Source organism: Eptesicus fuscus, chromosome 22 (genome assembly GCF_027574615.1).
Source record: "Eptesicus fuscus isolate TK198812 chromosome 22, DD_ASM_mEF_20220401, whole genome shotgun sequence".
NCBI lineage: Eukaryota > Metazoa > Chordata > Mammalia > Chiroptera > Vespertilionidae > Eptesicus > Eptesicus fuscus.
Window position 1 is genome coordinate 36,782,499 of NC_072494.1, and position 13,778 is coordinate 36,796,276.

At 58.8% G+C, this 13,778-nt stretch overlaps 1 protein-coding gene across 1 annotated transcript; it reads left to right on the forward strand.

Moving 5' to 3' along the window:
• Positions 1-1,981: 1,981 nt before the first annotated feature.
• REN (renin) lies at positions 1,982-12,418 on the forward strand. Its single transcript, XM_008154219.3, has 9 exons — positions 1,982-2,076; positions 4,864-5,014; positions 5,565-5,688; positions 6,519-6,637; positions 7,791-7,987; positions 10,464-10,583; positions 10,986-11,130; positions 11,370-11,468; positions 12,105-12,418. The coding sequence occupies exons 1-9, from the start codon at positions 1,982-1,984 to the stop codon at positions 12,264-12,266; spliced, it is 1,212 nt and encodes a 403-aa protein (XP_008152441.2). The 3' UTR covers positions 12,267-12,418.
• Positions 12,419-13,778: the final 1,360 nt, after the last annotated feature.

The following is a 13,778-nucleotide window of genomic DNA, read 5'->3' on the forward strand; positions in this document are numbered from 1 at the left end:
CGGGCATGTGCAACCCAGTCCCTGACCGGGAATCGAACCGTGACCTCCTAGTTCAACAGCCACTGAGTCATGCCGACGGGCAAGAGAGACCGTTCTTTCCAGACCGGTTACCCTCATTGATTTCCTTGCCTCTCTTCTAGCCCCTGCAGCTCCTGGGTACAATTTGCCTGTGGCCTCCTCCGGTCATGTGTCTCTCCGGACGAGGTGCTTTGCACTTAGTCACCCTTGCCCCTGCTGCTCCAGGGCCAGCCTGCGCTGCGCTACACACACTGGCAGGAGGCGGGAGGCAGGGAGGTGGGGAGGGGAGGGTGCCTGGGTCCGTAGGGGGCCTAGACCTGCTGGCGGGCGCCCTGGCCCTGCCTTTGCCATAGAAGAGTGCCGTGTATTGATCTCAAATATGTGTGAGGGTCCTGTGCACTGGGCTGGGCTTCTGGCTATAGGGCTTAAAAAATGTCCTCGTGCCCTGGCCGGGTAGCTAAGTGGTTAGAGCGTCGGCCCTCAGACTGAAGGGTCACCGGTTCAATTCAGTCAAGGGCACATACCTTGGTTGCAGGCTCAATCCCTGGCCCTGGTTGGGGCACGTGTGGGAGGCAACCAATCTCTCTCTCTCTCTCTCTCTCTCTCTCTCTCTCTCCCCCCTCTTCCCTTACACACTCTCTAAAAATCATTAGTAGACACAGTAGCAACAAAGATGAGCTCCTCTGATTCCGTCTTTGCTGCCCACAGCTGGTGCAGAGAGCACTCTATACCCTGAAGGCACAGAAGAGACACTAGAGTGTCTGAGCAGGCAGGCACTCTGGGGGCCTCCGAGCATCTGTTTCCTTGCACAGGTTTAGGAACTGAGGCCCAGAGAGGGGAAGGGAGGGGTCCAATGTCACACAGCAGGTTGGTGATAGAGCCCAGGTCCCTGACAAAGAGCCCGAGCTCTCCGCACTGCCCGGCGCAGCCCACGAACCGGTTCAGTCGGTAAGGATTTAGCTCCAGAGGAGGATGCTCACATGCAGAGGAAACAGCTGAGGGCCGCGCTCTCATAAGAGGGCTCCTACCCCACATCAGAAAGCAGCCGACTCTGGGCTAAATCAGGGCCCGCTCCCTGGAGGAAGTGGTGGTGACTGAAGTGGGCCCTGAAGAACCAGCAGGAAGAAGATGGGAGAGGGCATCCGAATAAACAGCACCCATGCTGGGATGCAGGGCCGGGTTTGTGAGCTGTCCTGGGCTGCGTGTAAACGACAAGGTCCCGGGAAGGCGAGGGACAGCCCCCAGAGGGAGCTGGGGCCGTGCGGAAAGAGGATTACCGGTTGGACACGAGCCGCTGCCCCACCTCACTCTCCGGCAGAAGCCTCCGGAGCCCCTGAGGCTGCCACCAACACTACACAGTCCCTGCCCCCAGCCCCCTGCTTTCATAGGGCAACGCCAGGCCACTGATGACAGGCCTGGAAGGTCAGCGAGGGGCCCTGGGTCTGGCTGTGTCAGGGAACCAGCCCCGAGGAGTCACCCATGCTCCGGATGGGAACACTGAGGTGCAGTCTGGCAGAAGCCAGGTGGGGGCATAGCCAAGGCCAATGGAGACGATGAAGCTTCGAGGGCAGGAGGTGGAGCCGTGGTCGGGGTTGGAAACGCAGGGCCCATGCCTGGTCCCAGCCCTGACCTCACTCCTGAGCAGCGCTGTTTCCCATCAGCCTCTGTCCCCTGCGGGTCACAGGGCCAGGCTGAGACCTGGCCGCTGGCGTCACTGGGGAGCATTGGGTTCCCACAGCCCTACTTCCTCCAGCCCCTCCGCTCCGTGTCAGAAACCTGGCTACCCTTTCCTCACCCAGCTCAGTCCCCTGGGGGGGTTATTCTGGCTGCCCTGCCATCGGCCCCCGGCCATCAATCCAGTCAGGGCAGGCCTGCCACCCTCCTGTGTGGAGAGCTTAAAAGGAGGCGGTCCTGGGAGCGGCCGGCTTCAGGGGACCCTGGAGCGAGCCAGGGCGCAGGGAACATGGGCGGATGCTGCACGCCGCACTGGGCTCTCCTGCTGCTGCTCTGGGGCTCCTGCACCTCCAGTCTCCCCGTGGACACGGGCGCCTTCAGACGGTAACTCGGGCCAGAGAGGGTGGCAGGGGCGAGGGGCTCCCACCTCCCGAACACTCCTGGCTTTCAGATGTGTGGTGCCATCCAGTCCTCACCGCCAGCTGGGCATGGAGGCGCAGTCCCGTCCAGAGAGGCCAGGGGACTGGTCCGTGGCCACACAGCCGCAGTGGCCTGGAAGCTGGGGGAAGGGAAGCTGGGGGTGTCCCAGCAGCTTGTGCCTGGGTGCAGCCTCCGCCCCCGGGAAAAGGCAGAGAGAGGCAGAAACATCCTCCCTTACTCTCTTCAAAAAGAGAAGAGGAGAGGGACGGGGCCGGGCGTGGAGAAGGAGCTGGGAGCACAGCTGTGAGGACTGTGCCGCTGCTGGGGGCCGGCATTGAACACAGGATCCATTCTCAAGGCGCCTTCGCAGCCCTTTGCATACACAATTTACGTTTATTGAGCAGTGTGCAGGTCATGCGATTTGTGCAGTGACTCTCTGAGGTAGGTATTACCATTCAGTACCTCCCCGCTTTTTTTCTGTGTGGGGTAAAGTTTTTTCTAAGGCTTGCTTTTTTCCCCCCATTACCATGTATCCCCTCTATGCTGTCTTCCACCTCCCCCCATCCCGGGGTCACCACACTGTTACCCATGTCCATGAGTTCTCTCTCTCTCTCTCTCTCTTTTTTTTTTTTTCTTTTTTGCTCAACTCGCTGCCCCCTCCCCCACCCCCAAGCTGTCTGCCTATCTCTATCTATGAGTCTGTCGCTATTTTGCTCGGTCGTTCAGTTTGTCCATTAGATTCCACACATGAGTGAAATCATATGGTACTTGTCTTCCTCTGACTGGCTTATTTCACTTAGCGTAGTGCTCTCCAGGTCCATCCAGACTATTGCAGAGGGTAAGATTTTCTTCCTTTTTACGGCCAAGTAGTATTCCATTGTGTAAATGTGCCACAGCTGTTTTATCCACTCACCCACTGATGGACACTTGGGCTGCTTCCAAATCTTGGCTGTTGTAAATAACGCCGCAATGAACATGGGGGTGCATATATTCTTTTGAATTAGTGTTAAGTCCATTTTTAGAGAGGAGTTCGTGGGGGCTCAGACAAGGCCCAGAGAGGTTAGGTAAGTTGCTCAGAATTACACAGGGAGTAAGGGGGTCACGCCTGTCGCCGCCGCCACCGTGCCCTCACCAGCCAGCAGCCCCTCTGTGCGCGCTCAGCTGTGTCGTGCTGGCTGTGAGCACCGGGGAGCACAGAGAAGGAGCCTAAGCCGAGGCAAACCCAGTGGGAACTGGAGTTTATGGGCAAGTGTCCTGGCAGTGGGGGTGAATGCTGGGCGTGGAAGGATGGAAGAATGGGGGACAAGGGGGTGGAGAAAGGGACTTTCTGAAAGAAGAACGTTGAAAGGGAAGGGCCAGAGCAGAGGCTGTTCAGAGTAAATAGTGGAAAATGCACCCTCTTTGGGGTCAAGCCTTCTCTGCCCCTCCATTTCCCCATCTGTAAAATGGGAATAATAAAATTACCACCTTGTGGGATGACTGAGAATCGAATAAGATCATAATTGCACAAATACTTTTTGAATAGCAAACTGTGATGTATGACAAGTCACTGACAGGCATATGAAACGTGACTTCCACGTGGAATATAAAAGTGGCATCCATATTCGTGGGCATGATGGGGTGCGGACAATCGGGGGAGACTACATGTACAGGAGGACTGGCAGCTGAGAAGTCCCCATAAACTGGGCTGCAATCCTGGGACCTTCCACCTTCCCCACCAACAGCTAGGGACATCTGCCTTCAGGCTTCGGCTAACAGCCTTCATGTCAGAGTTCGGGGCTGGGGCGGAGGCGGGGACTATATAGGAAATAGGGCCAGACACGCCGCCTCCTGGGACTCTGAGTCACCCCTCCCTGTGAGCCTCCGTGTCCTCATCATAAAGGGAGGACAGCCCTAGCGTGGAGTTGTCCTGCCCGTTACATGGGGCATGGCAGCTCGCTCTGCTGGGAGTTCTTCGGGTCTCGAATGCTGCCTCCCACAGGTGGAAGGAAGGCCTCGGGGCAAGCAGCCAAGGGGCTGGGATGAGGCTCAGGAAGGCACACTTTCCAAGGACAGCGTGCACAGGCCCCCCACTCAGTGGGTTTCCTCCACCCTCCAGCCTGACTGAGCCCTGCCCCAGGCACCAGAGCCCCTCGGGGGGCTGTGGGCGTCTGCTGCCACCTACAGGCCGCAGGAGGCACTGCCTCTTCCTGCCCTGCTGGCGGGGCACTCCCAGCCTTCCTCTAGTTTGAAGGGATGCCATTGTCTTCCCTCTGCCTCCCCTGACGGAGCTCCTTAAAGGTAGCAATGGCCTTTATCTTCATACTAGAGGCCCGATGCACGAAATTCATGCAAGGGGCTCAGCCCTCGCAGCCCCGGCTTCATCCAGAAGGTCATCGGGAAGGTCGTTCAGCTGTCCTGTCTAATTAGCATATTATGCTTTTATTATTATAGATTATTATAGATAGATCTCTAATCTCCTCCAGAGGAGGTTTAAACATGTGATTATGGAATGAATGAATGAATGAACGAACAAACGAACGAATGGATCAAAGTTAGACAGCAGGAGGAAGGTAGTTGAGGGTCCTTTAGTACTAGTGCAGGAGTTCACCGAGGTGGGTAAATTCTCCTCCAGAGGCCCAAGGGCGCAAGAGTGATTCTTAGTCGCCTGGGCCAAGGCTCGGGGTGAGGGTCCTAGGTGCGCCAGGGATTCTACCGTTATTGTGGGGGGACACAGAGCTCTCCTCTTTTTCTGTCTTCGCTCTGGGCCAGGATCTTCCTGAAGAAAATGCCCTCCATCCGGGAAAGCCTGAAGGAGCGCGGCGTGGACGTGGCCAGGCTCCGGGCGGCCGGGAGCCAGCTCTCCGGGAGACCGCCCTTCACCAACAGCACCGCCCCCGTGGTCCTCACCAACTACCTGGACGTGAGTGCCCGCCAGCACCTCCCACCGCCTTCTGCTCCTGGGCCTGAGGCTTTCCGTGTTCTTTCTGGGTTGTCTTCCCCTGAGTTGCAGAGGAGCAAGCGCTGAGCATCCCACCAAATTCCCATTTCACAGCTGGGAAGCCTGAGGCACGGAGGGCCGGGGAGAGCCCAGAGGCAGGGTAGGTTTGGAACTCGGAATTCGGGGCCTCGAGCCCAGAGTCACTGGGGGCAGGTGTTCGTGACCTTAGATGCAGGCGCCCGAGATCAGGCTCAGCACAAACCATTGCTTCCTGTGGCTCCTCAAGGGGTGGGGGACCTTCCGACTTCATTTTCAGTATTTTAATGTTGCCTCTTGTCTCACTTCCTGGGAAGTCATAGGACAGTGCTCAGCCTCCCCATCCATGCCCTGCTGAACAATGGAAGCCCACAGAGGCTGTGTGATCTGCCTACTCTCACCCCAAGTGCCAAGGAGGTGGGGGGAAACCAAGGGAGACCCCAAGGTCCAAGGCTCCCCAAGTCCCTCCAGCTACCTCTTTCTTTCATCCCCACAGACCCAGTACTACGGCGAGATTGGCATTGGCACCCCTCCCCAGACCTTCAAAGTCATCTTTGACACAGGATCGGCCAACCTCTGGGTGCCCTCCACCAAGTGCAGCCCCCTCTACACCGCCTGCGGTGAGCCCCAGCCCCCTGCCTGCGTGCCTGGGCAGTCCTGCCTCATGCCCAGCTAAATCCCTCCTGCTCTCATTTGCACTATTTCTTTTCTTCCTCTGCTCCCGCTGCCCCTGAAAGGAGAGGAAAATGTTCCCCTTTTTCCTGATGGGGCCATCGCGGTCAAACAGCAAGCTTTGGGAGACACCTGCACCCCGGCCCCCACTCCCGGCGTCTCGCCCTTCCGGAGACAGGGCGAACTGCGTGCTCAGACCCGCAGGTTTTTGGGCTCTTCCACCCCTCTCCTTAGCCCAGTGGTCGGCAAACTGCGGCTCGCGAGCCACATGCGGCTTGCGAGCCGCGGTTTGCCGCTCTGTTGACGAATGAGTTTGCCGACCACTGACCTAGACTCTCGGTTCCAATAATTACAGGCTGTTGTTGTTCCTTGTGATTAAGCCCCTATCCAGTGATTGGCAAACTCATTCGTCAACAGAGCGGCACACCGCGCATGTGGCTCGAGAGCCACAGTTTGCCGACCACTGCCTTAGCCAACAACTTCCTGTGGAGTGCTGACTGTAACCAGAATCTTCTCCTCACCCCAGGGTTAGGGCTCACTTTGTCATGCTTCATCTGAGACAAAATCCTCAGAGGCCTGGGCACATAACAGGGGCCCAAGGAACACAGTCCTTGGTTGGTGAAACGCGTTTTTCCAAACCTCTGGCCGACCTCAGGACCACCCCATCCCTGCACCTAAGTCCTCACGCACACAGGCCATGCCCACGTGCACCTGCCTCCCAGCCCCCTGCCGGGACCTCCCTCTCGGGGACAGACCTGAGCCTGCGTCCCTCTTCCAGAGATTCACAGCCTCTACGACTCCCTGGAATCCTCCACCTACACGGAGAATGGGACCGAGTTCACCATCCACTACGGGTCCGGGAAAGTCAACGGCTTCCTGAGCCAGGACACGGTGACTGTAAGTGGGACCCTCCCGGGTCATCCGACCTCCTGCCCTTCTGGTCCCCAGACGTCCCTGCCACTCTAGGGCCCGTACTTGGGAGAGGTGCCACCAGCTCCCCCTGCAGTCTGAGAACAGGCTCTTAGCTGGACAGAGCGAACCCCAGCTGCCACTCAGCGCCGGGTGATTCGTAGAGGCTGTGCATCTGACTCACACGCAGGGCTTGTCTGAGCCCCACGGCCTGCAGTCGAGTAACCTGCCCCGGGTGGCCGCGCTCTGACTGAGCCCCTCCCCGGACCCTAGACCCGTGGTGGGCAAACTTCAGCTCTCGAGCCACATGCGGCTCTTTGGCCCCTTGAGCGTGGCTCTTCCACAAAGTACCACGGCCTGGGTGAGTCTATTTGGAAGAAGTGGCGTTAGAAGAAGTTTAAGTTTAAAAAATTGGGCTCTCAAAAGAAATTTCAATCGTTGTCCTGTTGATATTTGGCTCTGTTGACTGATGAGTTTGCCGACCACTGGCCTAGACCGAGGTCAGCGTCAAGGTCAGGGGCAGCAGTACAGTGGACGTTGCGGGCAGGGTTAGTTTGGGGGCCCGGCAGGGTCATAATTAAGGTTAGAGGTTAGGATTAGGGTCAGGGCCTGGTTTGCTTTTCCATTTGGCCTGTGTCTCACCCCTTCCCCATCCCAGGGCTTGTCCAGGCCCTGCTCGGTCAGAGTTGGGGAAGGGCTGCTTGTGGAACCTGAGAAACCGCGTGCGCCTTCCCCTGCCCTTGTCTGTGCAGTCAGGGGGAGAGGAGCCGGAAGATGAACCTGGCTGTGCTGATGAAACTCAGCCCACGATGGGGGTGGGCACTGAGCCAGTCCTGCCAAAGGGAGAGCTGGGCACTGGGGAGGGGGTGTGGGAGCTCCTGGCAGCTTTCCTATTACTGCTGGGCAGGACCCCCTTCTCAGCCTCTGCCCCGCCCCGTCACGGGCAACCCCAGTTCTCTGTAGTTCCGACAGCCTGGATGCATTAGAAGAGAGAACATTGTAGTTGCTGGGGGGGTGAGGGGGGTGTCGAAAGGTCTCACCCCGGAACCTGTGCAGCCCCGAGGCCCCGGGTGTGGAAGCCAGACAAGACCCTGGCGGGGTGGGCAGTGGGCGTGGTCTCCTCTGGTCCTTCCTCCCACAGGTGGGCGGAATCACGGTGACACAGACGTTCGGAGAGGTCACGGAGCTGCCCCTCATCCCCTTCATGCTGGCCAAGTTTGACGGGGTCCTGGGCATGGGCTTCCCTGCACAGGCCGTGGCTGGGGTCACCCCCGTCTTCGACCACATCCTCTCGCAGAGGGTGCTGAAGGAGGACGTCTTCTCCGTCTACTACAGCAGGTGGGCCTGGCCTGGGCGGGGGCGGGGGCAGCGGGCGGGCGGGGGGGGCTGGAGGGTCAGAGGAGAGGTGGCCCAGGATTTTGATGTTCGGGATCAGGTGGTATCCAATCATTCAATCCATATCTAGAGCTGCACTACCCAACAGGGAAGCCGCCTCTCAAATTTACATAAATTAAAATTAAGTAACATTAGGCACTCAGTTCCCGCAGTCGAACTAGCCACATCACAAGCGCGCAGCAGCCACAGTGGCTACTAACTACCGGATTGGGTAGGACAAACCTAGAGCATTCCCATCATCGCAGAGAGTTCTGTCAGCACTGCTCGGGGACAAGAGAACGTGGGGTGATGGGAGGTAAGCATTGCTGTGGCCTGGGGCCTTCCCTGTGAGGGCCATGTCCCTCCCACACAGAGAGAGTGGACATCATTCATTTGCATATTCAATGATTCAATAAATACTGGGCTCTTCTGCATCAAGCACTATGAGGTGCTGAGGCTGCAGCCAGGAACACAGTGTGCAAGAGAGTCCTGCCCTCACCGAGCCGGCAGTCTGGCAGGAGGACACGGAACATGACAGCAGGCAGCCCGGGGCTGAAACCGGAGGGCCTTCACCTCTGGGCTGGGCCTCTGTGCAGGTCTGTGGGCCTTGGGAGGGCCACTGTCAGCTGTTGAGCACGTTCGTGATCTGCTCCAAGCTGTTGGGTTCAGGGGTCCTCAAACTTTTTAAACGGGGGGCCAGTTCACTGTCCCTCAGACCGTTGGAGGGCCGGACTATAGTTTAAAAAAAAAACTATGAACAAATTCCTAGGCACACTGCACAGATCTTATTTTGAAGTAAAAAAACAAAACCGCAAAAACACCCGCCTGTGGCCCGCGGGCCGTAGTTTGAGGACGCCTGCTTTAGAGAAATGGTATGAGTTAGAGACAGGATCCTAAGGGCAAGAACACCGGGCCAGTGGCAGCGAGCATGGAGGGGAGGGTCAGACCCAGAGAAGCCTGGGGAAAAGGAAGAGGCGTGTCCGGTTGGGTGCAAGGGAAACCCTGAGGAGAGGCCACCGGTTGGCTCTGCGGCCAGAGGAATCTTGGGAAGGGCCGGTTCAGAGGTGGAGCGAGGCCAGATGGCAGGGAGTTAACAGGCGAACGCAGGTGCGAGAAAGCGAAGGGCAGGTGTCGGCCCTGCGAAATCCAACAGGGAAGGACTGTCAGGTGGGGGTGCAGGCGGAGGTGGAGAGAGCAGAGAAAAGACGGTGTTTTTAAATGCTAGAGGGCGTCTGAGCAAGCCTGCAGGTGGAGGGACGGCCACGGACAGCAAGAGATTGAACATGTGGGGACGGGATGATAGTGGAGGGCACAGGAGCCCGGAGACCATGGAAGGGAGGGCGACCCAGCAACCGGAGGGAACATCGGAGAATCGTGAAGTGTCGGGAGAGGGGCGGAGGGAACGTGTGCCAGCCCACACGCATACAGACTAGATTTGTAAAAATGCAATGAGTTGCACGTGTACAGATAGTATGTGCATAGCTGCACACCTGGGTGTACACATGAGCATGTACACATGTACACATGCCTCCTGTTAGGAATGCTGGAAGCCCCATTTCTCTCTCTCTCTCTCTCTCTCTCTCTCTCTCTCTCTCACACACACACACACACACACACACACACACCCTGGAAACCAGCCCTAAGGCAGGCTCCGTGGGAGGCACCGTGCAGTGTGGAGGAGAGGAAGGGGAGGGGATCAGCTTCAGACTGGGCCCCAGCAGCCCTGACTCGAGTCCCCCAGGTGCCCCACTCCCGTGCTTGGTGCTTGGATGCCTCCAGGCAAGTAGCTTCACCTCTTGGTGGCACCCTTGCCTGAGGGGCAAGAAAAGTGCAAAAGACCCAGCCTGCCCGGCACCTGGCTAGGGAGGGGCTCCTGAAACAAAGGCTTCCTTCTGCTGTGTCTCTTTCTCTGCCGAAATTCCAAGTAAGGAGAGGACCCCCCCCCCCCCCCCCGCCGCGTCCCCACCCCCACCTGACCCTGACCTTCCACCTGCCCAGAACTCACCTCACAGGCCCAGGCTCTGCTGGACACCGACGCACTCTCCCCGCTTCCTGCTCTCCTCCTGCCCCTGCCCACCCCGCCCTACAGCTCCCCCAGGTCCCTCCCGTGCACCCCTTCAACCCACAGCACCCCAAACCCGAGTGAGGGAGGGGCCAGTTGTGTCTTGTTTGCATTCTTGTCTGTCCTGGTGCCCGTTCTTTTCTGGGACCACGATGGGGGGATGGTTTATTGGTGCAGCTGGACCATCATCCGGGAACCTCCAAGGTTGGGCTGGGGGAGGGGCAAGGAAGGTGGAGAAGTAGCACTCGCTGCAGTTTCCCAGCCTGGCCCCCTGCCCTCCTGGGCCACATCGCCCCCCCCCCCCGCACCCCCACCCCGGGCCCACTTCCCTTGTCGCTGGGGTTACTGATCTCCAAGAACTTCGGATCTTTCCTTTAGGAATTCCCACTTCCTGGGGGGAGAGATTGTGCTGGGAGGCAGTGACCCCCAGTATTACCAAGGGAATTTCCACTACGTGAGCATCAGCAAGACCGGCTCCTGGCAAATCAAAATGAAAGGGTCAGATATACTCAACGCTGCCCGCTCCCCCCAAATGCTGCTGCTGCTGCTAAGTGGGGGGCGGGAAAGGGGTGCGGCTGCCGTCCTGCCCTCGCTCCAATGCAGCTACCTCTTAAGGCACAGCCAACCTTTGCTCTCTGCCTGCTCTGTCCAGGAATGGGGACCGATGAAATGTGAGGAGCAGAAGGGAGGGGGGTACTGAGAGGAGGTGGGGGTCACTAAGCACATGCCCAGAGGGGGCAGCCCCTTTCCTCCTCCAGCTCCTGCCTCAGTCATCCTTCACCGCGTCGCTGGGCCCGCATGGCCTCCCATCGCCTGCCCGCGCCCACAAAAGCCTTGCAGCCTGCTGGTGCCCCATGAGCCTGTCTGCCTGTCTGTCTGTCTGACTATGGCCTCCCCCAGGGTGTCTGTGAGGTCGTCCACCTTGCTCTGTGAGGAGGGCTGCATGGCGGTGGTGGATACCGGCGCCTCCTACATCTCCGGTCCCACCAGCTCCCTGAGACTGCTCATGGAGACCCTGGGGGCCAAGGAGCTGAGCACAGATGAGGTAAGTCGCTGGAGAGGCGGTGCCAGGGGTGGGAGGTGCTACCTGGTTCAGACCCCCAAACCACCCCAGGCGGCATCAGGTCCCAAATGAGGTCCTTTCAGGCCTTCACCTCCTCACCTCTCACACTCTTCACATGTGGCTGGGTCCCCGCCCGAGCGGGGGACAGGCCACAAGCACGGGGCTGGGTCTGCTGGGAGGTCCCCACTCTCAAAGGGCCTCCCTTGACTCTCTCTCCCCAGTATGTCGTGAGCTGTTACCAGGTGCCCACCCTCCCTGACATCTCTTTCCACCTTGGAGGCAGAGCCTACACCCTCACCAGCGCAGACTACGTGTTACAGGTGAGTTGCAGGCTGCCTCTCGGCGGCAGGCGGGCAGGGAGGGCGGGCAGGAGCCCTCAGAAAGGGACAAGTCATTGTGACCGTTTACCCACTAGCCCAGCAGTTCCCAAACCTGGCTGTTAGAGTCTCCGGGGAGCTTCTAAAGGTCCCAGGAGCAAGCCACGTCCCCCACCTATTAAATCAGAGCCTCTGGGGGCAGAGCCTGGGCGTCCGTGTTGTCACAACTCCCCAGGTGACTCCAATGCGCAGCCGAGTTTAGGGATCACTGCGCTCGGCTCCTTCTCTCCCTTTTCTCATCAAATGCTCCCCGTAATGCGAGGCTCCTGCATTCGAATCCCCCTTTTCACTCAATAGACTTAGAGACATGAGATAACTTGCCGGGATCAGCGGCTCTGCCGGTCAGCCGGTGGGGGTAGTGCTGTGCCTACTGCACCGTGTGCCCGGTGTCTAGCACGGTGCCTGCGTGCAGGCGGGGGGCGGTCCCTGAGGAGTGGAAAGGGCCAGGATGCAATGGAGGCGCAATATGGAGGGGGAGAAGAGGAGGGACGTGGCTGAGGAAGGCCTCTGGCGTCAGGCAAGATGAGGGCAGAATGGTCACATGCTGGGCAGTGAGGAAACCCCGGTGCTTCCGGCCAGGACCCCTACAGTAATGATGACCTGTGCACCCTGGCCCTCCACGGTCTGGACATCCCACCGCCCACTGGGCCTGTCTGGGTCCTGGGCGCCAGCTTCATCCGCAAGTTCTACACGGAATTTGATCGGCGTAACAATCGAATCGGCTTTGCTCTGGCCCACTGAGGCCCTCTGCGGGCCCTGCGGCCGCCAGCAGCCCTAGCGAGCGGGAGCCCTCTCTGGACCGCCTCTGACCACGCCTGTGTCCTCATGGGAGGGTTCAGGACACGGAGCTCCTCGTGGATGCTTGCCCTGCCCCAGCCCCGGCTCTTCCCCGCTTTGAGGACAAACAGAATAAAGACTTCATGTTCACAGCCCTATTGCACCTGGGTCCATTAGGGCTGGAAACGGAGGGAGGGGCAGTCACGTGATCATGTCCAGACAGGAATGTGGCACGGAATAACAAACACACTCACCTGACGTCTGCAGGGCTCCGATGGACTTGTTTACACAACCTTGGGTGGGAAGTCTGCAGAACGCCAGCCCCTTCCCCCCTCCGGCCCCTCCGGGAGCAAGGCTAATGCTGTGACCGGAGGCTGTGGGTCAGCAAGATGCCCCCAGCCACGGAAGCCAGCCCCCAGCTCAGGCTCTGCCCTGAGGAGCTAGCCAGGCCTGCCTCTCCAGCGCCGAGGACCCCAGCGACCCCATCCCACCCCCGTCCCAATGGAGCCATTTACAGTGCAGTCCAAGGCACCATCACCTGAAAAGGTGGAACACCAGAGACCTGAGCGATACGCCCTTTTTACATGTGGGGAAACTGAGGCTCAGAGAATGGAAGGCATTTGGCTGAGATCACTCAGTGAAGTGTGAACAATCAAGACCGGAACCCAGCCCATGAGACTTAAGTCTTAGGGGCTTTCCACCTTCCCACATGCAGGCGAACTTGGCAGGGAGACCCCCTTCCCCGCCCCCCCCCCCCACCCCCCCCCCCACACACACACCCTGAGCACAGACATACACACTCTCTCCACCTCCTGAACTTGGGACAGGCCGAGTCTCCTCCTACTCCTACCCCTGGGCGGTCTGCAGGGATGTCCAGCTCAGGTAATGAGGGCCGGTATGTATCCACCTAAAGCCACAGATGCTGTCCCTCTTCCTGGTAGCTGCTCACCCCTCTTTTGACCAGAAAGGGGGAGGCACTGACTGAGTCGCCTGACCAGGTCCTGGTAAACCTCACACCTCTAGAACACAGCCTCTCAGGATCGTGGGGGACCCCAGTCTCCTCCCGGGCAGCATCCCCGCCGGGACAGTGTCCTGCAGAAGCAGGAGCATGATTCTCTGAGTTTGCCTGCCTTGCTTTATTTCTTTACTGCAAAAAAGGCCGGGTCAGCAGCAGCGCCCTCTCCAGCTCCACCTGCTGGGGCACCCTGACCTTAAGTATGCAGCCCCCCATCATCTCCTACCCTGTCCAGTATGATAACCACCTGTGGCTATTTACATTAAAATTCACTGCCACACTAGTCATCTTTCAAGTGCAGGATAGTCACGTGGGGCTAGTGGCCGCTGCACTGGACAAGACTATATAGAACATTCCCATCGTCACAGAAGGGACTCTGGGCAGAGCTGGGTTCTGCACAGCAGCGGTGATGGGGCCTTGTGGGTGACAGGTTCCGGAACAGGACAGAGAGACAACTTGGG